The 24,010-nt window shown below is 45.5% G+C and overlaps 1 protein-coding gene across 2 annotated transcripts in view; it reads left to right on the top strand.

The window, feature by feature from the left end:
* Positions 1–5,155: 5,155 nt before the first annotated feature.
* The window catches only part of FRMD3 (FERM domain containing 3), a 287,242-nt gene continuing 268,387 nt past the window's right edge, over positions 5,156–24,010 (top strand). The window contains exon 1 of one of the 2 annotated variants that reach the window (XM_045780849.2): positions 5,156–5,464. In XM_045780849.2, the coding sequence (XP_045636805.1) occupies positions 5,318–5,464 (147 nt within the window). In that variant the 5' untranslated portion in view covers positions 5,156–5,317. The remainder of the gene's footprint in view (positions 5,465–24,010) is intronic. The other variant, XM_045780850.2, reaches the window with a different exon arrangement.

The following is a 24,010-nucleotide window of genomic DNA, read 5'->3' as shown; positions in this document are numbered from 1 at the left end:
GAGTTGTATGTATATTTTGGGTACAAGCCCTTTGTCTAATTTGTGTTTTGCAAATATTTTCTTCCAGTTTGTGGCTTGTCTTCTCATTCTTTTAACAGTGTTGCTTGCAAAGTAGAAGTTTTTAATTTTAATGTAGTCCAACTTCTTGTGCTTTTGATGTTGTATCCAAAAAAAAAAAAAAGGAAAACGAAAAGTGATCACCAAAATCAAGGTTACCTGGATTTTCTCCTATATTATCTTCAAGCAGTTTTATAGTTTTACCTTTTACATTTAGGTCTATGGCCCATTTTGAGTTAATTTTTATAAACAGCTTAAGGTCTGTGCTCATTTATTTTTGAGGATTTTATTTATTTGAGAGAGAGAGAGTGAGAGAGAATGAGCGTGAATGGGGATGGGGCAGAGGGAGAAGCAGACTCCCCATGAGCAGGGAGCCTGACACAGGGCTGGATCCTAGGACCCTGAGATCATGACCTGAGCTGAAGGCAGACGCTTAACTGACCGAGCCACCCAGACTCCCCAAGGTCTGTGTTTAGATTAATTTTTTTGCATGTGGATGCCCAGCTGTTCTAGCACATAAAAAGATAATAGTAAAAAACCCTATCCTTTCTCCACTGGGTTGGCTTTGTTTCTTAAAGATCAGTTTAGTGTGTGTGTGTGTGTGTGTGTGTGTGTGTGTGTGTGTATTTCTGGGATCTCTATTCTGTTCCATTGATTTATTTGTCCTTAAAATTTTTTTCCCCCAATACTGCACTGTCTTAATCACTGTAGCTTTATGTTGTCTTGAAGTCAGGTAGTGTCAGTCCTCCAACTTTGTTTATCTTCACTATTGTGTTGGCTATTTTGGGTCTTTTGCCTTGCCGTTTAAACTTTAGAAAAAGTTTGTCAATATCCACAAAAGGAATTGCTGGGATTTGATTTGAATTGCACGGAGTCCATAGATCAAGTTGAGAAGAATTGACATCTTAACAATGTGGAGTCTTCCATCCGCAAACATGGAATCTCCCTCCATTGATCTAGTTCTTTGAGGTCTCTCATCAGTTTTGGTTTTCCCAGATAGGCCTCGTACATATTTCGCTCGAGTTATACCTAGGTGTTTCTTTTCTCAATGATCAATTTTTGATGGCTGTAAAAATGCTTACAAATTTTTTTTTCTATCAATACACAATATTTACAACCAGGGATCTTTTGTGGCAGACCACCTGTTTTCTGTCTGTGGCTCACCAAAGTGCTGTGACCCATGGGTTGTGACGTCTTTTGACAAGGAGCAGCAACTAACACCACTGAGCGTAAGATGCCACAATCTCTCCTGCTGCCACTTCTTTGTTAAGAATGAGCCCTTGCCAGTTCTTCACTGCTATGGCCAATGTCCTTATTCTTCAGGTAGACTCACCTTTTTTTACTCAGGTGTTTCTGGTTGTCTAGGAGACGAGGCTCAGATTGGGGAATTTTGTCTCTGTGTGTGGGGGATAATCAGACTTCTGTTCACTAAACCTAGACATTTCGTCTGTCCTACAGACCAGATAGGATCTTAGTTCGATGCTCAGCTATTAGCCAAATCCCCGTGGGTCACATCACTCTGAAGTCTACTTAGGTTCCACTGCTCGTGACTATCCTCGTGTCCGTCTTGGCACTGAAGGTTAAGTACCACTATTTTTCTTCTGCTAATCCAGGCTCCCAACATCCCCATTAAAATCCTTTCAGCTGCGGTGTCTTTCACAGCATCGGGTCACAGGGAATAGCCACCATCGTAGTTTTCAAAGATGGTGCTGCTTCCTTCACCAGTGATTCTTTGAAAGCCTTGGTGGAGGCCCCCTCTGGGGACAAGGTGACAGGAGAGGTGAGCTGGCTACATATGAAAATCCATTTCAATAGTTCCTTCTCTTTGGGGCTTTGGATTCTTTCCTGTACAACAGTCAGGATATTTCCTCCTCATTTTCATTTAGCTGGGTCCAAGTCAGTCAGTCAATTAATTTAGATAGTACTCTGAAACCAGAGTCACCAGGAAGTACACTCACATTGATGAATTTAGGTTTATTCACACACAGCCTTTTCAATTTAAATTAGTAACACCTTGCAATTCTTTCTATTCCTGGGGGCGACTTTGTAATTGGCCTCCTAGGGTGTGCCTGGATCTGATTCAAGTATTAACAATGAGAGTATTCAGAGGTGGGGGGCCAGGGATGGGGAAGAGATTGGCTTCTCTTTCCAAGGTAACTGGCTCAGGTGAGGTCAGAACAGGGTCTTCATGCAGGGCAGGAAAAGCCTCATTATGTAAGGAGAGAAGCTTTGCTTCTGTTCCCATCTGGGTTTTGGGAGTTTGAGTTACTGGGAATTATCCAGATCCACTTTCATGGTCCGATTTCTATTCCCAGATTCCCACTCTTTTCGCAATGATAATTACCTCTCACACGTGAAATCTGTGAGGCTGATTAATTCAATTGACTTTGAGTTTGGTTTTCAATTGCAGTTCAATTAATAAAAAAACTCGTTTAGCTCTGCTGCAGAAAGAACAGATTTCTAAAAGTCTTGAGTGGAGAGTTTAGGCTCTAAGTGTACCATTGCTTTAAGTGGTCCAGGGTTTTTTTTTGTTTTGTTTTGTTTTTAAGTAATCTCTACACCCAACCTGGGGCTCGAACTTACAACCCCCAGGTCTAGAGTTGCATCAAGACCCTGTTCTGACCTTTGGAATGGTCTAGTTTTAAACTCCTCTCTTAAGCTTATTCTTTGAATTCCTCTTGCTCTTCACATTATTATTATTATTTTTTCTTCACATTATTTTTTGAACGTGGCTGCTTGGTTTCCCAAAGCCTTGTCTTCAGTGGCTTACTTCAATCCACGTGAACATTTATGGTAACTTACCTGGTTGTTTCCACATCTGCCAAAGGCTTCCAGAGCCCATCCTTTATATGAGCTGAACTCAGCCTTCATCTCAAACCTGGTCAGATAACCAATCGTAGATTCTTCTCGATTCTTTTCCATTTCCTCAAAATGCTGTGGCTTGCAGTCCCACTTTGGGTGATCTTTCTTCTGTCCTCTTTGCTACTGTCCTTGCTGGTCTCATTTTGCTTCCTTGAAATTCGAGATAACAGTTTTGGGGTATTGAGCATGACTCTTTTGAAGCCAAAAGGTCATTATAATAAGGATGGACGAGTAGGTAGCCTCAAAAGAAAAGCTTGGACTGTATTGGGTGGTGAGTTTTCTTTGATCTCCAGGCTATCTTAGATCTGTTCTTTGGTTTAGGAGAGATGAGGCAACCCTCGTAGCAGTTGGGGCCCATCACAGCCACTTCATACATGCATATGGGGCTTTACAGACTCTAACCTGCCCTCCACTGGCCTTGCCTCATCCCAGCGTCTCAGCCACCTGTGAGATGGGCAGATGTGCTCACCTTTGAATTTTAGAAAAGGAATGAAAAGACTTTCCCAAGGTCCCCAGGGTTGGCCAGGAGCTGGCCCATGAATCAAATCCTCATCTTCCCAGACCCTTCGTGCTGACCTCCCTGGTAGCCCCTGCCCTAGTATTCACCAGCCCAGGGCAAGCGTACACGTGGAGGCCACATACTATTATCATTTTTAAAAGCAATAATCGAGCTATTGACTGTTAAATATCTTCTTATCTTGGCAAATTGTCCTAATTTGGAGTTTCCGGAAGCAGATACTAAGGCCAAGTTTGGCTGTAGAGTATTTATTAGTGAGCAACATGGGGAGGAAGCAAGAGCAGACAGAGGGAGAAGTCCAAGAACGATGCAGGGGCCACCAGGCCACAGCCAAGCCCAGGGGGTGTCCTGGAGCATGCCCAGCCCATCAGAGTGCACCCGGGGTAGATGAGATGGCTGGGCTTCCCTGCACACCCTCGGGACAGGGTGCTTTTGGATGAGGGGGATCTGTGCACTGTGGCAGGAGGTGACAGCTGGGCAAAGTCCTTCCTCTAACAAATATTCCTTACTACTGCCTTGAACAAGCAGAACAGCTCAGAAAGGGCTGCAGGATGAGAGGCCCTTCTCTTCCTGCTCTTGGACATGCCTGCCCCCACACCCATCCTCCGCACATCCGCCTCCACAGACCTCCCCTGGCCACCCCGTGGGCCTGTGGGTACACCTCAGGGGGGTTTGATCCACCCTGGGGAAGACACAGGGGCAGCCGATCCCCTTGATCCCACCAACCTGGCGGTGGCAAGGAATTCCGGGGTCCCCAAGACCCAGAGATTGGTCTAAAACAGGACGGGCCACATCTCTATTCCTGGGCAAGGGGATGGGGGCGGGAGCAGGAGGAAGGTCCCTAAAGGGGGAGGTGTAGGATAGGGACCCCCTTGCTGTGGTCTAAGGTACTGCTACCACAAATCATACTGAGATGTTGGGAGTTATAAATGAGAAATTGCTTAAGAAAGGCTCTGATAAAAAAAAAATTTTTTTTTTTTTTTTAAGTAAACTCTTCCTCCAAGGTGGGGCTCGAACTCACGACTCCAAGATCAAGTGTAGTATGCTTTACTGACTGAGGCAGCCAGGCACCCCTAATTTTTTTTTTTTTAGGAGATGGATTTCCAGTTAATATTAAATAAAATAAAGCCTTTAAAAATACCCATGAGTACTAGAGATTGTTACTATTATCCATATTCCTGGGGTAGCCGTACCAGGCCCTCATGTCACTTTCGGGGGGGAGGGGGGTTCGTCCTTGGTCCAATAATCCTCTCCCGCGGTGGAATCCTCCCTGCGGGTGCAGGTCGGGCTCGCCCTTCACTCCCCACCCGCAGCCAGGTCCCTGGGGCCGAGTAGAGCAGGGTGCTGTCGGGCGCGTGGGGGAGCCGGGGCAGGGACAAGCGTGACCAAGAGCTCGAGCGATCGCGGCCAGAGAGGGAGGAGGCGGCCGGGCCCAGCCTGACGCAGCGGCGGTGGCGACGGCGAAGCAGGCCACTGCCAGGGCACCCCGGCCACCGGCGCCAGCTGTCCCTCCGCCTCCTCCTCCCGCGCCTCCCCGCGCGTGGGAGTGAGTGCGTCGCGCGCCCGCCCAGGGTCACGGGCCCGGGGCACCCTCTGCACGCTAGCCCGGGCGGAGGGAGGCGCAGGAGCGCGCGCGAGGGGCGGAGGCGGGGAAAGGAGCCGGCGAGGCGGAGGCGAGGGAGGGGAGGGAGGGGAGGGAGGGACCCGCCCGCCGCGCCCCGGCTGCCGGGCATGTGTGGCCGCAGGCGCCCGTCGCTGCTGCTGTCCCGGGGCTGAGCCGCACCCGGTGTCCGGGACGGTGAGTGCGCGAGTGTGTCGGTCCGCGCGGGCGAGCGCCACGCCGGCCCCGAGCCTCCCGCTCGCTTCCCCGGGCCGCGGTGCATGTTTGCCTCTTGTCACTGTGTGCCGAGAGGCAGGAGGACCATGAAAATGATCCACTTTCGGAGCTCCAGTATCAAATCGCTCAGCCAGGAGATGAAATGCACCATCCGGCTGCTGGACGACTCGGAGATCTCCTGCCACATCCAGGTACGGGCTGCTCTGGGCGAGGGCGCGGGGGCCTCTGCAGGTGGGCGTGAGCGGGCAGGGGCGAGAGAACCCGTGTGGGGGCCTGCTGGAAAGCCAGATTTCTCTTTCCCCGCCCTGTGAGGCTGGGAGCCCTACCCAGGGCTGGGGCGCGTTATCAGCGCCGGGGCCCCTTCCCAGCCTTGCAAGCTGCGCGCACGTCTCACTGCGCCTAGGCTGGGGGCGCGGGGCAGCTGCCTCCTGGGAGAGGCTAACCCCTCGATCCCCTCCCCCGCCAGGAAATGGGAGCTCAGAGAGCCTAGAGGGACACCTGCGTGTTGCCCATTCTTCCTTTCTCCCTTCCTCCACGTGGAGAAGGCATGCACCATCTCGGGTTCACTCATTCCTTTCTTGGCGCCCGGGCTCCGAAGGTGCCCTCAGCCCCAGGGACCCGCTGTCATCCCTGCCGCCCTCCTTCCGTTGGCCTTTACTCCGCGTGGGGCGGCGGGGAAGTTTCCCGGGAGTGAGAGAGGCTGGGCAGACCTGGGCTCCAGCCTTGAGGGATGGGGCGCGCGCTGCGCGGACCTGGAGCTACCCCAAAAGGAATCATGAAGTCGGTGTATTTCAGAGAAAGGAAAAGGGCCGTGAGGCCAGCAGGGAGGGAGCCTTGCAGGACCTGGGTCCCGGGAAGAAGCGCCCCTTGGAATATTGGTGGACATTGCCCTTGCTCGAGTTGGAGAAAGCAAGAGTTCTTTGGGCGAAGGTAGCTTTCCTGGCAGCCTCATCCTCGGGTAGTAAGTGCTTTTAAGCTTGCAGGAGATGTAGCGTGAGCTGCAAGGGTGTGTGTGTTTGTGTGTGTGTGTGTGCACGCGCGCGCGTGCACTTTCGGTGCGCGTATATGTAGGCAGATGTGTGCCCTCTCCTTTGACCCACTAGGCGCGCACAATCTGGAAAGGTTGTGTCAGAGCTCCGCACGATTAGCTTCTGACTTTTAAATGTATTTGCTTATCTCCGGGATTTCCTCTTCTGCCTACCCCAGTCTTGAGGCTCCAGGACTTAGCTGTTTTTCAAATACAGAGCACACTCTCCAGTTCCCTTGAGAGATGAATGGGGGCAGCGTCTCTCAGCGGCAGGAATAGGTCTTTGGGCTGTATTAACCCAAAATGAATGAATGAAGGAAAGGTCTTTCCCGTTTGTTTGTTTGCCTGTGGAAGTTTATGACACAGAGACAGTGGCAACTAATTCGTAAGCAGTCGGTTGGACAAGTCTCAAGGCAGGAATGTGGTGCCCCACGATCTCCCAGGAGAGTAGGCTCCCAGTGAATTTTCTGGAGGATCTTGGATTTCATTCTGAGCGAAGCAGGGCTGCTAAACTTAATAATAAAAAGATTAGCAGGTTAGGCAGTTTTTCCTCCTGCCACGGGGTTGCACAGAAATGCTTGGCGTGTACTGTCTTGTGAACCAGACATAATTGTTGGTGCACTGTGCCTTAGGACCTAAAGTGAATGTACAGATCCTTTAACCCATATCGAATATGTAAATACTGGAGGGACCAGCAGCACAGTCAGGGACGTTGAGTTCTCCTCTGCTCTCTCAGTCCTCCGTGCGCCCAGTCCTGTCCCACTTGGAGTTGACACTACTGGAGTTGACACCACTGAGTTTTATGCCTTTCGGGACTTAGGCTTCCTTAGAATAGGTAAGTAGTCCCCGAAGGGCTCATATTTGTTGTCCGGTGTCCTGGGAAACAATACATTGTAGCCAGTCTAATAATAGTTTGGCAAGTTAGAGTTCGTACAGCCCACCTAATGCCAAAGAGGTTAAAATGCTATATTCCACGATGGTGATTGTGCAATTGTTTGAAACTCAAATGTGTCCTTTTTGGCACATCTTTTTCTGCTCTTTCTGCCCCCAAATGGTGATGAGTATTTAACCAATAAGGGTGAATGAGAAGATCCTATATTGATAATTTTGGACCTTACCTTCCTAGACTTTTTCAAACCCAGGAAGTGAAATTAAACTTCTGGGTACAGGGTCCCGAAAAACCTTCCATTTGTTTAAACTTCGAACAAAACGGTATTTTGAAAAAGGAACATTTTGGAGTCACCCGCGCATGCCCTGGGGATCCACCTGTTCTTCCTTCTTTCCTTGCTTGCCTTTCCCTCTGTTCCAGGGAATCCCAAAGCTAAAGAAGTGTAGGGACTGTCCTACAGTATCACACACATCCTTCCTCCATAACCTGCACAGCACGTGACTTAAGGAATTCCCCCCGCCCAAAACAACAGCTTTTAATTATTCTGTTACAAGTTCTATAACTGACAGAAAACTTTGAAAGAAACATCCTAGTGGCCCAGTCTCAGCCGCCTGGTATCCATTTCTAGAGGAGGTACTGAAAGTCACATGCTCCTTCTCTTTCCACAGAGGTTAGGATGTTGTCCCATCAGGTCAGTAGGGTGTGAATGTTGGAAGAGGAATTCCAAATGAACAGGGAGCAAAAAGAGAGTGTAGGGCACCAGGTGGAGGCCCGGAGAATGGAAGGAGTAGCTGAATACCGCCTACTGGGCCTTTCCAACTGAGCCAACCCTTAAAGTCTGGGTAGTGTAGAAGGACATGAATTAATTCTAACCTCTTTTATTCAGTCCTGCTTTGAGTGGAGTGGAGTCCTAGCCATCTTCCCCATTCTATCCACTTTTTTCAGATGTTGGCATGGTTATTCACAGCTCCTTCTAATGAACTTGTCATTTTCAATACTGACTTTTATTGAGTAAAATGTATTCTTTAGCAAAGCTTCGTAAACATGGTTGATATTATTGGCATTGGGTGGGAATTTTGATTTGTGTTTGAACAGAAATCCTGGACTAGTGTTTAATACATATTAGGCATTCAATACATATTTATAAATGTAGATTGAATAATTTCCTTTGTAGACTGTTAAATCCATAGTGTAGGAGCTTCTTGTGGTGGTGGTGATTGTTCATTGAGGATTCCCCAATACCTAGAGTAGTACCTGGGATATCACCCTGTTCGACAAACACCTGCTGATCGAATGAGTGCCCGGTATCTAATCTAGCTCATAACTTATCATCATGAGAGTAGCATGATGCCATTGGATTGGGAATCAGGAGATGCATGGTTTAATTATGTTACCAACCAGTTCTGTGACACTGAGCAAGTCACTTGCCGTTTGGAGTTGATGTTTCTTTTCCTCTTTTGTAAAATAAGGGAGTTGGGTTAGATGGGTAGTTCCAATTTAATACATCTGGTTTAATTACTACGTAGACCAGTCATTTGAGTGAAACACTGTTGTTAACAGAGTGGCTGGATACACATTATCTCATGATTTTCCTCTCTCCATTTTATTGATGTTGGTGTATTGAGTGTCACCTCGGTTTTATAGATGTGGGAAATAAGGGTTAGAGAGATTAAGCAATTTGGGTCACCTGGCAAGTAGGTAGATTAGAACCCAGGAGCTGGGTTCCTTCTCTCAGGAGCTGACTCTTGAGACTTGAGAGTTAGGATGCTTTTGGCTGCAAGTAAGAGAGTAGCCAAGTTAAAGTGGATTAAATAATAAGTACACTAACTGTCTTACCTAATGAGAAGTCCAGAGGTAGGGAAGCCACAGGGTTGCTCGGCGGCTCTGCACGGACCCAGGCGCTTTCTGTCTTCCCACAGTTATCCTCAGCACATCGGCTATGTCGCTTAGAGTGGTCATTCTTATAAAGTGGCGGCAGTGGTCGCTGATGTGAGTCAGGCACGACCATATCCACTCTATAAGAGGTGGTTCCTCCCCACGTATTTCTTTTTATCACAGAGGAAGATCTTTCCTAGAGGCTTCTATCAGTCTTCTTATCAGATCTCTTTGGGCGGGATTGGGTCATATACCTGTGCCCTAGCTGCAAAAGAGTCTAGGATAATGTGTGCTTCTGGTATCTACACTCTTCACTGTCTATAGTGGGAGGTGGGCTTTGGCAATATGGAAGCAACGGAGAAGTGTGTGTGTGTGTGTGTGTGTCCGTGTGTGTGGGAGGCAGGGACAGCAAACAAGCAGTAGTGTTTTTCAGAATAAGTCAAATTGAGTTACGATTATTGTTACAATAAAATTGTCAGGAAAGTTTAATAAGATGTTATCTAAGCCCTGGCTTATTATAGGCAATCTTTGTGTGATCAAATTCCAGAACAATAAACATTGTCGGATCGTCCTTTGTTGTTTGTGTTGTTAAGAATCACTTCCGTCCTTACTAGATTGGTGGGTTCTGGGTAGCGCTGAGTCATCTGATAAAGAACAGGTCCTGCTGGTAGAGCTGTACTCTTGTCGAAGTGGCCATATGGCCAAGAGGTTGAGAGCTCGAGTTCTGAAGCGCTACTCGCTTGAGTTTGAACCCTGGCTCCACCACCGACTAGCCAGGTAACTTTGGGCAAGTCACTTTACCGGTTTGGGTCTCAGTTTGCTCATCTGTAAAGTGGGGATAATGATGGCCCAGACCTCGTGGGCTTGTTGTAATGCTTGATACCTGGCCCACAGTAAGAGCTGAAACAATATTGACTGTTATCTCTCTATTATGTGAAGATATATTTGAGGTAATTCTAAGTAGCGGGGAGGCTTTGGCTTAGAATCGAATGTCTTGAAGTCTAAATGCCATCATTTTATGATGGTGCAAGACCTTGGGCAAGTCACTGGGCCCCCCATGGTTCATCTGTAATTCCTCAGTCGCCAACCTCCACTGGGTTGTTGGGGGGATGTATATGAGAGCACGTCGTAAATGTCAAAAACATCACCCACATGTAGAACACCATTTTAATTAATTTATCTGGGAAAAGAAAGGGAGTGGTTTACTGCTTTATCAGTTTCTTATCTATTGAAACTGGAACTGGATGATCACATGTGAACACTCATATGTGCTGAATATCAGGCCCCATGATGATCCTGGTGGTGAAATCCAAGCAAGGTCCCGCTCCCTGCCACACCGCTTCTGATAGTAAGGACGATCCAACACTTTCCTCTATCAAACTCATCTAGAATGCCATTCAGTCCACTGAAAATCAGACACAAAAGGAATAGCAGAGAGAGACACTTTGTTAAATACCATGGCCCAGCTCTGACGTTTTTAGGCCTAGATTATATGGGCCAGCTCTTTGTATTAAGGATATTGTTAAAAAAAAAGTGATGTTATTTCAGTGGTCTGCTAAGATCTTATCTCTCGATGTCCTCAAAGCAAAGGCGAAGCGTATTGACTGCGGAGCAAATGTAATACTGTTGGTGCCACATCATTTGGACAGTCTATCAGCTGGGGGCTTGTAACTACATCTAACGAATTCTAATTCAGCCTGGCTCGAACATTAAGGACATTTACCAGCTTCTGTATGCTGAAGTCTTGAGTTAAGGGCTTCATTCAAGGGCTGTCCTGCCTTCTGTAGGCCTTTCTCCTCAGACTGGCGGTGAAATGGGTATGGTGGTTTCAATCCTCACATTTTCATGGGACACCCTCCAGAGGCAGAGAGAAACTACCTCCAACTCAGCATTCCCACCAAAGGTCCTGCAGCCATTCGGAGCAGATCTAAGTCACACGCCCACCTCTGAACTGTGGTCTGTGGGAGGGAATGCCTCTTTTAGTTCAAAGTGACCAGAAGCTGACCCTGGGACTCAGCATGGAATCAACCTCCCACCAGGGGGCGGTCGGCATGGAGGAGGGGTCGATGCCTAAACATCAGGGGGGTCTCTTGAGAGGGAGGGTGGGGGACATGGAGGGGAAATGGCTCCTAGGAAGATAACCCACAATACCACACTAGGTGTTTTGTCTGGGTCAGTGGTTCTCAAATTGTGTTCTGGGGACCCCCTGGCCGTCCCTGAGATCAGCATGGATCAGTACTTCTTCCCTGTTTATCGTTGAATACTATTCCATTGTGTGGATAGGTCACATTTTATCAGTTAATCAGTTGGTGACAATTTGGGTGGTTTCCCCTTTTTGGCTGTTATGAATAACGTGGCAGTGAACAGTCCTGTACAAATTTCTGTGTGGACACATATTTCCTTTGGGTGCATACCTGGGGGCGAAATTACTGGATCTGTGTTTAACCTTTGGAAGACTGCCAGACTGTTTTCCAAAGTGGCTGCCCCATGTGACATCCCCCTCGGTAGTGTGTAAAGGTTTCGGTTTCTGCACATCCTTGCCAACACTTGTTATTGTCTGTGTTTGATTACAAGCATCCGGTGAGTGTGAAGTGGTATCTTATCGTGGTTTCGATTTGCATTTCCTCGGTGCCCAGTGATGTTGAGCATTTGTCTTGTGCCGTGGGCCATGTGTGTATCTTTTTTGGAGAACTGTCTATTTGGATTCTTTGCCCTGCTTTAAATTGGATTGTCTTTTTGTTATTGAGTTATAAGAGTTCTTTATATATTCTGAATACTTATACAATACATGACCTGTAAATATTTTTCCTATTCTGTGGGCTGTCTTTTTACTTTCTTGATGATGTCAGAAGTTTTAAAATTTTGATGAAATTCAATTTCTTTTCTCTTTTGTTGCTTGGGTTTTTGATGTCATAGCTCGGAAATTATGGCGTAATCCAAGGTCATGAAGACTTATGCCTATGTTTTCTTTTAACAGTTTTATAGTTTTACATCTAGGTTTTTGATTCATTATTGTATTACTAAGTCATTTATATACCACAAAATTTACTATTTTAAGGTGTACACTTTGGTGGATTTTAGTATATTCAAAAGGTTGTACCACAATGACTACTCTCTATTTCCAGAAGACTGTCATCATCCCCCAAATAAACCTGTACCCATTAACAGCCCAAGAGTGTTTGGTTTCAGTTCCACTGTGTGGAGAGGGAGTTTCCCCTCCTACACCCGACAGTTCTCTGACATCACCTACGCCTACAATTCAACTCCATTTTGACGCTGTCTACCTGGTGATGGCATCACATCCCACAGGCTCAGGCGCACAAGACTGCCCCCACTTGAGAGGCCAGTCATGAGGCCAGGTTGTCATCTAGGCTTCTGACTGACTGGCTGGAGATCGGAGGTTCCCACGACCTCCTCCTGCAGTTTGATCAATTTGCTGGAGGGGCTCCCAGAACTCAGAAAAACATTCTACTGACTAGATCACCAGTTTATTATAAAAGGATATAACTCAGGGGACAGGCAGATGGTAGAGATGCATAGGGCAAGGTGGGGGGAAAGGGGGTGCAGCTTGCATGCTCTCTGGGGGAGTACTGATCTCCCAGCACTTCTGTGTGTTCACCAGAGCTCTCAACCGAGAAGCTCTCCAAATCCTGTCCTTTCCGGTTTTTCTGGAGGTTTCATCACACAGGCACAATTGATTAAATCGTTGGCCATTGGTGGTTGAACTCAAATTTCCAGCTCCTCTCCCCTCCCTGGAGGTTGGGCAGTGGGACTGAAAGTTCCAACCCTCTAATCACATGGTGGGTTCTCCTGGCAACCAGCCCCAGTCCACAGGGGATTTCCAAAAGTCACCTCATTAACATAACAAAAGATATTTATTGCTCACGTCACTTAAGAAATTGCAAGGGTTTTACGAGGAGCTCTGTGCCAAAAAAGGAGGACAAAGACAAAATATGTATTTCTTATTATAATTCACAGTAGCACACAGCTACTCCTCATCTTTGATCCAATTTGAGTTCACTTTTGTATAGGGTGTGAAGTAGGGGGGCCAACTTTATTCTTTTTTTTTTTTTTTTAAAGATTTTATTTATTTATTTGACAGAGATAGAGACAGCCAGCGAGAGAGGGAACACAAGCAGGGGGAGTGGGAGAGGAAGAAGCAGGCTCACAGCGGAGGAGCCTGATGTGGGGCTCGATCCCATAACACCGGGATCACGCCCTGAGCCGAAGGCAGATGCTTAACCGCTGTGCCACCCAGGCGCCCCCCAACTTTATTCTTTTGCACGTGAATATTCAGCTGTCCCAGCACCATTGTTTGAAAAAGTGACTTTCTTCCCTGTTGAATTGTCTTGTCATCCCTTTCGAGATGTTGTTTGCTTTTCCCCTCTTGTTCTCTCACAAGTGTGCCGTGGAGTTTTCCAGAGGCTGTATGATATGTGAAATAGAAACGCATTAAAAGCAGAAGTAGATGTGAGGCTCCACCTGACTTATGCTGAGCCAGACTTTAAAGATACTTGCAAAAATGTAAAACGGGGCTACTTTTCTCATTCAATCAGTTATTAGTTTGTAAAGACAGGGCATTTTTCATAAAATATGCAATTTTTGTTAATGTGCGGTGGCTTTATTATCGTTACATGAACCAAAAAATTGACTATTTGAAAGCATTCTCAGGAAATTGATATATCCAACCCAAATAAAAGTTCTATAGATCCTCCGTAGTATAAGGGAGTTTTAGAGGCCAGTAAGCTTAAGAATTGTAGGTTTTGGTGATTCTCAATTTATTGAATGTCTTAAAAAAAAAAGACCAAAAAACCAAAATAGAACTCCCAATGCATCTTGGGCCTCCAAAGAGATGCCTGACGAGTTACAGGTATTTGAAATGATACCAACTAAATAAAAAAACACCCAACGTGGACGTGGAAAATGTGTATATGTATATTTGGAATTCTTAGTAGTAACCATGTATGTGTGTGTGTGCGCACGTGCGTGCGTGTGGCAATGTGAGAGAAGGACAAGGCCCGGCTCCCCTGTAGTAAGCATTTCCCAGTTGTACTTGCTTTCCAGCTGAATCTTCATCTTTCCCCTCTAACAATTAGATAAAGCCAAGTCTCGAGACCCCTCTTCTGATTGTGGAAAATGTGCAGTAACCACGCATTAAGAGTTTAAAATGTAAACTCCTTGAATGTCTGTTAGTCACTTGAATTCTTAAGTTGTTACTTCTTTTTCTAAGTAGGCATTTTGGGGAAACTTAAAAATTGCAGAAATGGAAATATCAGAATGTGTCCCATAGAGAATCTTAAGACAAGAGAGCCAGACGTGGAGTCTAGAGATGGGGAAAGTGGGATTATGGTCAGGGATCATTAGGACAGGCTTTGCAACTGAGAGTCGAACTTAATTCAGACTCAAAGGAGTTGGTGTTCAGCTCTTGGGAGGGATGTGTAACTGCTTTTCAGGCTCTGATATTCATGTGGACCTCCTGTGCTCTTGTTAACACACAAATTCTGATCTAGGAGGTTTTGAGGCAGGCCCTGGAATTCAGCGTTCTAGCAAGATTCGCAATGCCGCTGCCGTTGCGAACACACTTGGAATAGCAAGGTGTGGTGGGAATTTATCTGTCTCATAATAAAATTCTTAATTTCCTTGAGTGTGGGGACTTTTTGGTCCTTATCTCCCTTGATACCCTTTCACCTGGCACATTTCCCTCAGTAGATGGTCAGTGAATGTTCGAGTAAGCGAATGAATGAATAAATAAAGGAATCCATCCAGGTGCGTGTGTCATGAGAGACTGAAGTACTGATTAGACACTGATACCGGGGCTGACATGATTCCTTTTGATTCCCAGCTGCAGCCAAATCATGAGATTGTTTTTCAAGCAGGATTTCCTTTGATGGACAACCTGATGAAGTGTTGAACATCTGAGAGCACATGGGGCCCGGGGTTAATAAGAGACTTTGAGTCCCTCTGGGCCACACTTCCCACTCTTGCTTTCCTGTATCCTGGGCTCTTAGTGGCCTTGCAGAGGAACTCTGGCAACTTCTTGGCATAAGCAAATCACTGTGCATAAGCCAGTAGTGCCTGGAAGCCCCCCGGAGGCATGGGGGACCCAGCTGTCCTCACTTGCAGAAGTGACCCCAGGGGACAGTGACCCTGGAGGACAGCAGAAAATGCATCCGAGGTGTAACATGAGCTCTTTAGCTGTTTGTTTTGGTGGCTTTCCCTGAAGATTCAGGAGGGAAGGGAGAGGATAACTTAAGGGGGAAAAAAAAAAGGACGTTTATTCTAAGAGGAAAGAACAATTGTATAGATCAAGCAGTTATTTTTTCCAGAAGTGAATTAGTGATGGTTTTTGAAACAACATTAATTTTATTCAGTAAGCATTTCAAAAATATCTTCTATATCCCAAGTACAGAGCTGGGAATTAGATATAAAAAGAAAAAATAATCAGCCATCAAGAAGCTCCCAGTCATTTGGGGGAAGAGGGACAAGATAGTGGTACGAGGAGAAAATGACAGCTGTAGAGACAGGTATGGGGAAGTGGAGGACCTGGAACAGGCATCTATGTCAGACTGGGGCGTCAATAAGTATTTCTGGTATCGATGAACTTGATTAATAATTAAAGGACAAGTGGAAATCAATTCTTTGAAGGAGGAGAAAAAGGCATTTAGGCTTTTCAAGTAATGTGAGCCTTTGCTTGATATAAAATCCTGAGTATGGAACAGCGTGATCAGATACAGAAATGAGGGAAGGGAGGGTCTGGGATTAAGTCCCAAGAGGTTGGTTTCCATAACAAAGGTAATGGCCATGCCACCCCAGGAGAGACAGAACTGGCCATATAATTTTGGGGACCCAGTGCAAAGTGAAAATATGGAACCCTTTGTTCAAAAATTAAGAATTTTAAGGGGCGCCTGGGTAGCGCAGTCGTTAAGCGTCTGCCTTCGGCTCAGGGCGTGATCCCGGCGTTCTGGGATCGAGCCCCACATCGGGCTCATCCTCTGGGAGCCTGCTTCTTCCTCTCCCACGCCCCTGCTGTGTTCCCTCTCTCGCTGGCTGTCTCTCTGTCACATAAATAAATAAAATCTTTAAAAAAAATTAAGAATTTTAAGAATGCAGCAGTAGGCTTTTAAACCAAGTGCAGGGCCCTTCTAAGCATGGGCCATTCACCCATGAAGCTGGCCCTGAGAAGATAGAATGAAGGAGAAGCAGGTTGGGAGAGGAGATGATGAGTTTCGTTTTGGGCTCTTAACTTTGAGGAGCCTGTAGGGTCTCTGAGTGGAGAATTCCCAGTAGACAGCTGGAAATATGCAAAGAAAGTCAGCGGAGAGGTCTGGCATGGAGACACGGATAAGGGGAGGTAGAAGTTCAAGCAAATGGTGGTAGAAGCCATGTGGGGGTGTGAATGAAACTGTTGGGAGGGGTCTTTTTTGTCTATCTTTCTGCTTGGGGCATCTTTATAGATCAAACCAAAGGATTCTGAGCTCTGGAATTCTTCCCAGGAGTACTCCATCATTTTTCCTTTTTTAAGACAACTTTGACCAAAGTAGGAGCGTCTCCATTTTTTTCTGCAAGTGGGGCAGCCAAATCAGAATTACCAGTGGAAAAACATCTTTCTGTTCTTCATCCTCATTTCCTTGCTTGGACTCTCAAATGAAAAAAGTCCTCCCTCAGCTGGAAGGTTCTGAGTTACAAAGCATAGGATTTGCACTCTGGGGAAGTCACCCTTTGAGACAGTGTCATGAATGTTAAATAGATAATACATTTTAAAACCTTTTTGACTTGATACAAAATTAAAGTAAACATGTTGTATGAGGAGCAGCTTTGCAAGTTATGCTGTAATAACTTATCTTTTATTCAATATTAATTTATATCTCAGATAGGTCCTATAGCAAATTTTGTTTTCTACTTAGTTCCCAGGGGATTATTGTGAATTTTAATTAAAGTGAATTCAAGTTCTGTAAAATCACCCAGGAAATAACTGAGTAATGTAATGACCTGGATCTTAGGTGTCCAATAGCATTTTTGTCTGAATATATATTTATGTATCATGCTAAGCTCTGAAGTATGATTATTCTGTAGCAGGGGAAAGCAATTAGCATGTTAACAGATTAGGGTTTGGGTTATTATCTCTCCCCTTAGAGATGTGATTTGTTGCTTTAAGACATGAGGGCTTGCTGGTAAACATTGGTCTGGAAAGGATTGACTGAACCAGGGTCTTGCCACACAAACTGAAAATTCAAACACAGTATCATTTACTAATGGATTGGTAATAAAAATAAGCAGTCTTAAACTAGCAGTAACTAATTAGACTTATTAATAGAAGAGAGGACAAAAACCTACTTAAGAAGTTGGCTATTGATTCCTCCTTGATGTTAGTAGCTGATGTTATTTTTTAAGGCTGGTCTATGTACATATTGTTGCTCATTGTTCTGAAAAGAAGGCCCGTCCTTGTGATCTGATCAGTTTCTGTAGGTAGGTGTTGCCTGCAATGTTGTGGTTGTTGGTGTTGGGTATTTGTTGTTCTTTGTTAAGTAGCAGCCTTTCCTTTCCCTCATATGCCTCTTGATATCCTTGAGTAGGATGTTAATAATGTGCATTAGCTAGTTGATTAAATTGAGATCCAGGGAGGTGATGTGATTTGCCTAAGGTCACATACTTAGCAAAATTAGGATGGGGTCTGGCGTCTTGAATTTTAAGTTTGCTCCTAAACTTATTCTAAATACGATTATTTTTTTTAAAAGATTTTATTTATTTATTCGACAGAGATAGAGACAGTGAGAGAGGGAACACAAGCAGGGGGAGTGGGAGAGGAAGAAGCAGGCTCATAGTGGAAGAGCCTGATGTGGGGCTCGACCCCGGATCGCCGGGATCACGCCCTGAGCCGAAGGCAGATGCTCAACCGCTGTGCCACCCAGGCGCCCCTGATTATTTTGTTTTTGAATCTTCTTTGGTAGTCTAAATGATGTGATTCTTTTTCATTGGCAACTTCTTCTTCTTTTTTTTAAAGATTTTATTAATTTATTTGAGAGAGAGTGCGTGCAAGTGAGGGGAGGAGCAGAGGGAAAGGGAGAGAATCTCAAGCAGACTCCGCCTGAGCACAGAGCCCACCTTCCCTTTCTCTTTACGTGTTTGGCTTGGTACAGACATTGCTTGTAGTTTGAAATTTCAAATTAACTCCTAAAAATTGAAAGGTAAAAAAACCCCCCAAAAACGAGGAAGGATGATGTCGATAGAATTTTCTTTCTGTCCTTTATGGTAATTTACCCTGTAGTTTTGAGATTGACGCTGGAAGTTGAAATTTTAGCAATCCCAGACCATGGTATTTAGAGGACTTCTGGAAACGCATGGAAACACAGCGTTTGTTAGTTAGGCACTAGCCACATCCTTGTCAGGCTCTCTTTGTTTTGAAAGCTGAAGCCGAATAAAAGCTCTAGAGTCAGGGGTGGAAAAACACACTCCATACCACCCGGAGCCCCGTCAAGGACAACTTCACCTCTTGTATTCCCAGACCTCAAGGGAGATGTACTTTTGCCAAGGGGCATCATGGCATGGGGGTGGAAGGGGCACCTTGAATGGCACCTTTGTCTCCAGGTTTGGAGACGTCGTTTCTCCACCAGGTGTAGGTGACACCTTCTTGGTTTAGTGCTGATTAAAAGGAAAAAAAAAAAAAGGAGGAAAAGTTGCACAGTGATTCAAGGGCAGCCGTGAAGTCTGAGTTCGCAGCGCCAGCAGCAGTGTGGTAATTTGAGAACAGCAAATTAGAAGAACAAAGCAGATTTTAATCACATGCCCCCGAGAGGAAGGTGGTTTAGGGTTATCTCCAAATTGTACCTCCATTAGAGAAAGGGAGGCTTTTAATGCTATTATCCAATATTTATTGTTAAAGGTTTCTTTCTTCTTTCTCCCCAGTCTTTCTTTAGTACACTCACTGGGTGGGGAATGCCAGCCTTTGTATCGAGCGGTTGTTAAATATAAAACATTTTTTTTTTTGGTGTTGCAGGAAATGGAGAGAGAGAGATATAGGGAGAGACAAGGAGGGACAGGGAGAGACAGAGAGAGAGGGAGAGAGAGAGAAGTTGCAGGAGAGATATTGATTTTGAGATTCAAGGTCTTTATCCTCTAGAAGACTTTGGTCTGAAGGTAAAATTGAATATTAAGAAAGTGTCTCCTCCCATCTTTCCATCCATCCATCCATCCATCCATCCATCCATCCATCCATCAACCTATCCATCCATCCATCCATCCATCCATCCATCCATCCATCCATCCATCTATCAACCTACCCATCCATTCATCCATCCACCCATCTATCTATCCAACAAACATTTATTTATTTTTTTCCAACAAACATTTATTGAACACCTCTGTTAAGGACTGGCCTGAGTATTAGAGATACAGAGATAAATAAAAATATGGTCCTTTGCTGTCTAGTGGAGAAGATGCCCACATAAACAGATTCTAGTTGGTACTGCTATGATGGAAAGACGGAATATTGTTGGAGCCAATAGTGGAGCCGAAGTGCAGCTTGGGGGAGGGTGTATCCTTCCTTTAATCTCTGCTCGCCCTCCTCCAAAGTCACTACCCCTCAAGAGGACGGGATCACTGATATTTTCTTACTCACGTTTACTTGCGAATAAGAACATCTTTAAGAACTTTGCTCTTCTTGCAAATATCTCAGCTAAAATTGTACCTTGCTATAAAATGTGATTTCAAGAGAAGTCACAAACTCCCTTTGCTGCTTCCTACCAGATTTTCACCCGTCAAGTGTCTCCTGTATAGCAATTCCGGAGTAGCCACTGGGGCTCCTCATCTAGCCTGAGAAGGACAGGGAAGGCTTTCTGGAGATGATGTCTCAAATGAGTTTTAAAGAAAAGGTAGGTGTTGTCTGGCCAGTAAATTGTGGGAGTGTGTTCAGAAGGGATACAGCTCGGGAAGGAAGGGCATTCTAACAGAAGACTGAGCATAGGCAAAGGCATAGTATTTGTGGGAAGCTAACAGAAATGCATTATGATTCCATATATCCACAGAGAGGTCTGTTCTACGCAGTGCAGAGTTGGCAGTCGCCTGCTCGGACGGTGTAGACAATAGAGTGGAGAGGTGGAGTCGAGAAAACAATATGGCTGCCGCGTACTGGGGAGTAATTGAGATAACCCCATTGAGGCGTGGTTTGCATGGGCCAGAATGACCTGGAGAATTATTTTGCTGCTTAGTTTTGCTTCTAGAGCTAGAGGTAAGGCACACTGGGTGTTTTATCTCAGGCTTTGAATGCCTCAGTGCTTCCTGAAAAGCACCACCCCGAGGAACACTGAAGTTTTCGAGCTCTTAGTGAAGGTTTTAAACTTTGATGTGTCACTGGGGGTGGTGATGGTTCCATGACCTTCAGTGAGCCCAGTAATGAAACAGGTCTTTCTTAATTAGAGATCAGGAAACTGACAGACCTTTCCAAGGCAACTCACCCCATTAACTTGTTAGGGTAGTCCTGAGCCCAGCCAGGGAGGGCCTGATGGGAATCTTTGTGGGGGCTCCAGGAAGTGAGTGTTGAACAGACATGAGATCATTTGAAAAAGGCCTCCTTATGCACTTTAGACAAGCACTGTATGATAGAGCTTTTGTGATGCCGAAACTGTTTTATAAATATGCTGTCCAACTTGGTAGCCATGAGCCGACTGTGGCTGTTGAGCTCGTAAAATGTGACATATGTGCCCGAGGAACTAAACTCCAATGTTATTGCATTTTAATTCATTAAAATCTAAATTTAAATAGCCACACGTGCTTGTGGTTGTCATATTGGATGGCATAGAGTTAACATCATTGCGGCGGTTAACTCTGGAAGGAGAGAGTAATTGAGAGTCAAGCGGGGGGAGCCGCCCCCGTCAACCTTCTTGCTTGTCTCTATATACTCCTGCACCATTTGAATTTTTGGTAAACATGTGTTTTTTAGCTTCATAATTTTAAAAGCATAAGACATTTTTGAGGAAGATCTGTGTGCCTTTCTTCTCCCAGAGGACTTAGAAAATTGGAAAGCAGTTTCAATTTTTAGTCCAAGGCCTGTACCCTTCTCAGGAGCCCCGGAAGCCCAGAGAAGAGAAGGCACTCACTTACCCTGGTGAGTGACTGAGAGGGCTGGGGCCCAGGGATCCAGACATCCATTTTCATCGTTCTTTCGACTTCGTGATAAGTCCTCGTTCAGGTGCGCTTGGTCAATCTTGCTGTTTTTTTCTCTGTACCTAGAAATAAGTGGTACACATTGTATATCACCTAAGTTCAAATTCCACTGTTCATTGCTGATATAATAGGAAAGAAGTTGACTCTTGTATATGAATCTTGCTTTTTTTTTTAGAAGATTTTATTTATTTATTTGACAGAGACAGACAGCCAGCGAGAGGGAACACAAGCAGGGGGAGTGGGAGAGGAAGAAGCAGGCTTCCAGCGGAGGAGCCTGATGTGGGGCTCGATCCCGGAACATTGGGATCACGCCCTGAGCCGAAGGCAGACGCTTAACGACTGCGCCACCCAGGCGCCCCTGAATCCTGCTTTTTTGTTGACGCTTTCAGATTTTCTGTGTAGACAATCATGTCCTCTGCAAACAAATACAGTTTTATTACTTCCTTCCCTTTTCTTCTGTAGCCTTTTTGCATTAGCAAGGACTTCAGTACTGTGCTGGAAGGGAGCTGCAAGAGGGGACATCCTTGCCTCGTCCCTAATCTTAGTGGGAAAGCTTTGAGTTTCTTACCATTGAGTATGATGTTAGCTGTAGAGTTTTTTGGTGGATTTTTTTTTTAATCAAGTTGAGAAAATTCCCCTCTGTTCCTAGTTTACTATGTTTTTTATCATGAACGGTATTGGATGTTGTCAAATGCTTTTGCTGAACTTATTGATAGGATCATGTGATTTTTCCTTTTTAGTTTGTTGTGATGGATTACACTAATCGATTTTCGAATGTCAAACCTGCTTTGTGTGCCTGGGATGAGTCCCACTTGGTTGTGGTGTGTAATTCTTCTTATACATTGTTGGATCATGCAGTGATTTAGACAAAGGAAATTAACTCCTAAAACTTCTAATTATTGATAAACGAACAGCATTTCTCAAATCAGCAGTTTCCCTCCATCATTTATTTTGGAGATAATATATTTTATCTTTAATAATCATTGTAGAACACAGAGTAAAAGTTCAAATCATATAAAAGATTACCCAATGAAAAAGAAATCCTTTTATATCTGACCTCAGATATATTCCTCAGAGGTCATCACTTTCCACATATTTTTTTTGGTGCATCTTTCCAGAATTTTCTGTTTCCTTTCAGAACAATATTGACCACCTTTTTTTTTTTTTTTTTTAAAAGAGAGAGAGAGTAAGACACAGAGAGAGTGAACAAGAGGGGGTAGGGTCAGAGGGAGAAGCAGACTCCCTGCAGAGCAGGGAGCCTGATGTAGGACTCAATCCTGGGACTCTAGGATCATGATCTGACTCGTTTAACCAACTGAGCCACCCAGGTGCCCCTTGACCACCTTTTATTAGGGAGTAATGACAACCTCATTGGGGTGTAGTTTGCATGGGCCACATGACTTGGAGAATTGTTTTATAGGGCTAGCTTGGCTACACTTCTAGAACTAGAGGTAAGACGTGTTAGTTTTCTGCTTTTTTGTTTTCCCTCAGGCTCTGAATGCTTCCAGAAATGTTGGAGCCCACTTTATGTTTCTCTAAGCTCCTTTATTCTCTTTGGCGAGCTTGTGTGCGTGTGCTGGATGGTAGATGGTCACATCGGGGGTTGGGGTGCCCTTGCCTCTTTTTCCATCCTGTCCTTTTCGTTCCGTCCTTTGCAGTGTGACTGGAATAAATGCTCTTCCCCTTTTGCTGCATGCCTCCCTGTCTTGCAGACTTAGGATGTCTTCAAAGAGGACCTTTCCTCCCGAGGGTCCTGTTTAAAATTCTACTCCCTCAGTGATGTGTGAAGAACAGTCAGAGACGTTGAAAGACATCTGACGTGTGACGTTCCTTCCAGAGAACAGTGACTTACTTAGATCCCAGAGGACCCTGGAGCCTGAGGGGCAAGAAGAAAGGAGGCCTGGGCTCTAGGAGGAGAAGAGAGGACAGGGAAGAGATTTTCTCAGGTAGTGTGGGAATGTGATTTGCCGTGAGGGTATTGGTTGCCCCTAGGACCCAGGTACACCGGTGCTCATTTTTGCTGGCGGGCTTAGAAAGATTTCTTAATGGATCCATTGATCAGCCAGGAAACATTTAACAAAGCAACAAAATTTTCATGCCCCATCGCACACACTGGCTAAGTCTTCTCTCTAAAGCGACGATTCTGGTCACATTCCTCGTAGCCCCGATGGCTGATTATTAACTTGTTCATTGCTTTGGGAGCCTGTGTGCTGTCTGTCTTCCCCACGATACTGGCAGCTCTGTGAGGGGATGGAGGCTGCTGTACCCCGGTGTCTGGAACATGCCCGCTGCCTGGGATGTTGGAGGTGCTTAGGACAAATATTGGTTAGCTAGAAGAGTAAATAAGTGAATAGTCTTTACCAAATCGTAAGGACAGCGATCACTGCCTTTTGTTGAGCGCTGGCTGTGGGCCAAGCCCCTTGTCGAGCACCCTTTATCTCATTTAATCCCTATTTAAAGGTTAGGAAGACGAGCCACAGTGATACATCTGGTCCCACATCAACAGCCCAAGTGACGGGCTGAGATTTGAACCCGGTTCAAGACCACCCACTTCGGTGAATTAAGGTGTAATCCCCAGAGATGTCAAGCATGGGCAGTAACTTCAGGAAGGAGGACCTGCCCAAAGCAGGAGTTTCCGCCTTCAAGATGCGTGTCGGGTACTCGGTAGCAGACCAGACACCTGCTCTTCAGGAATTTAGATGGAGACACCCCCACAACCGCCAGCACGGTCCTGTGGAGCGGGTTGATAAATATCCAGGTAGATATTCTGAGCTGTCGTGAATTATT

This window comes from Ursus americanus, chromosome 34 (genome assembly GCF_024610735.1).
Source record: "Ursus americanus isolate L20-20 chromosome 34, mUrsAme1.1.p, whole genome shotgun sequence".
NCBI classification, from domain to species: Eukaryota; Metazoa; Chordata; class Mammalia; order Carnivora; family Ursidae; genus Ursus; species Ursus americanus.
The sequence above is the reverse complement of the archived record's forward strand: the minus strand, read 5'-3'. Positions and strand labels throughout refer to the sequence as shown.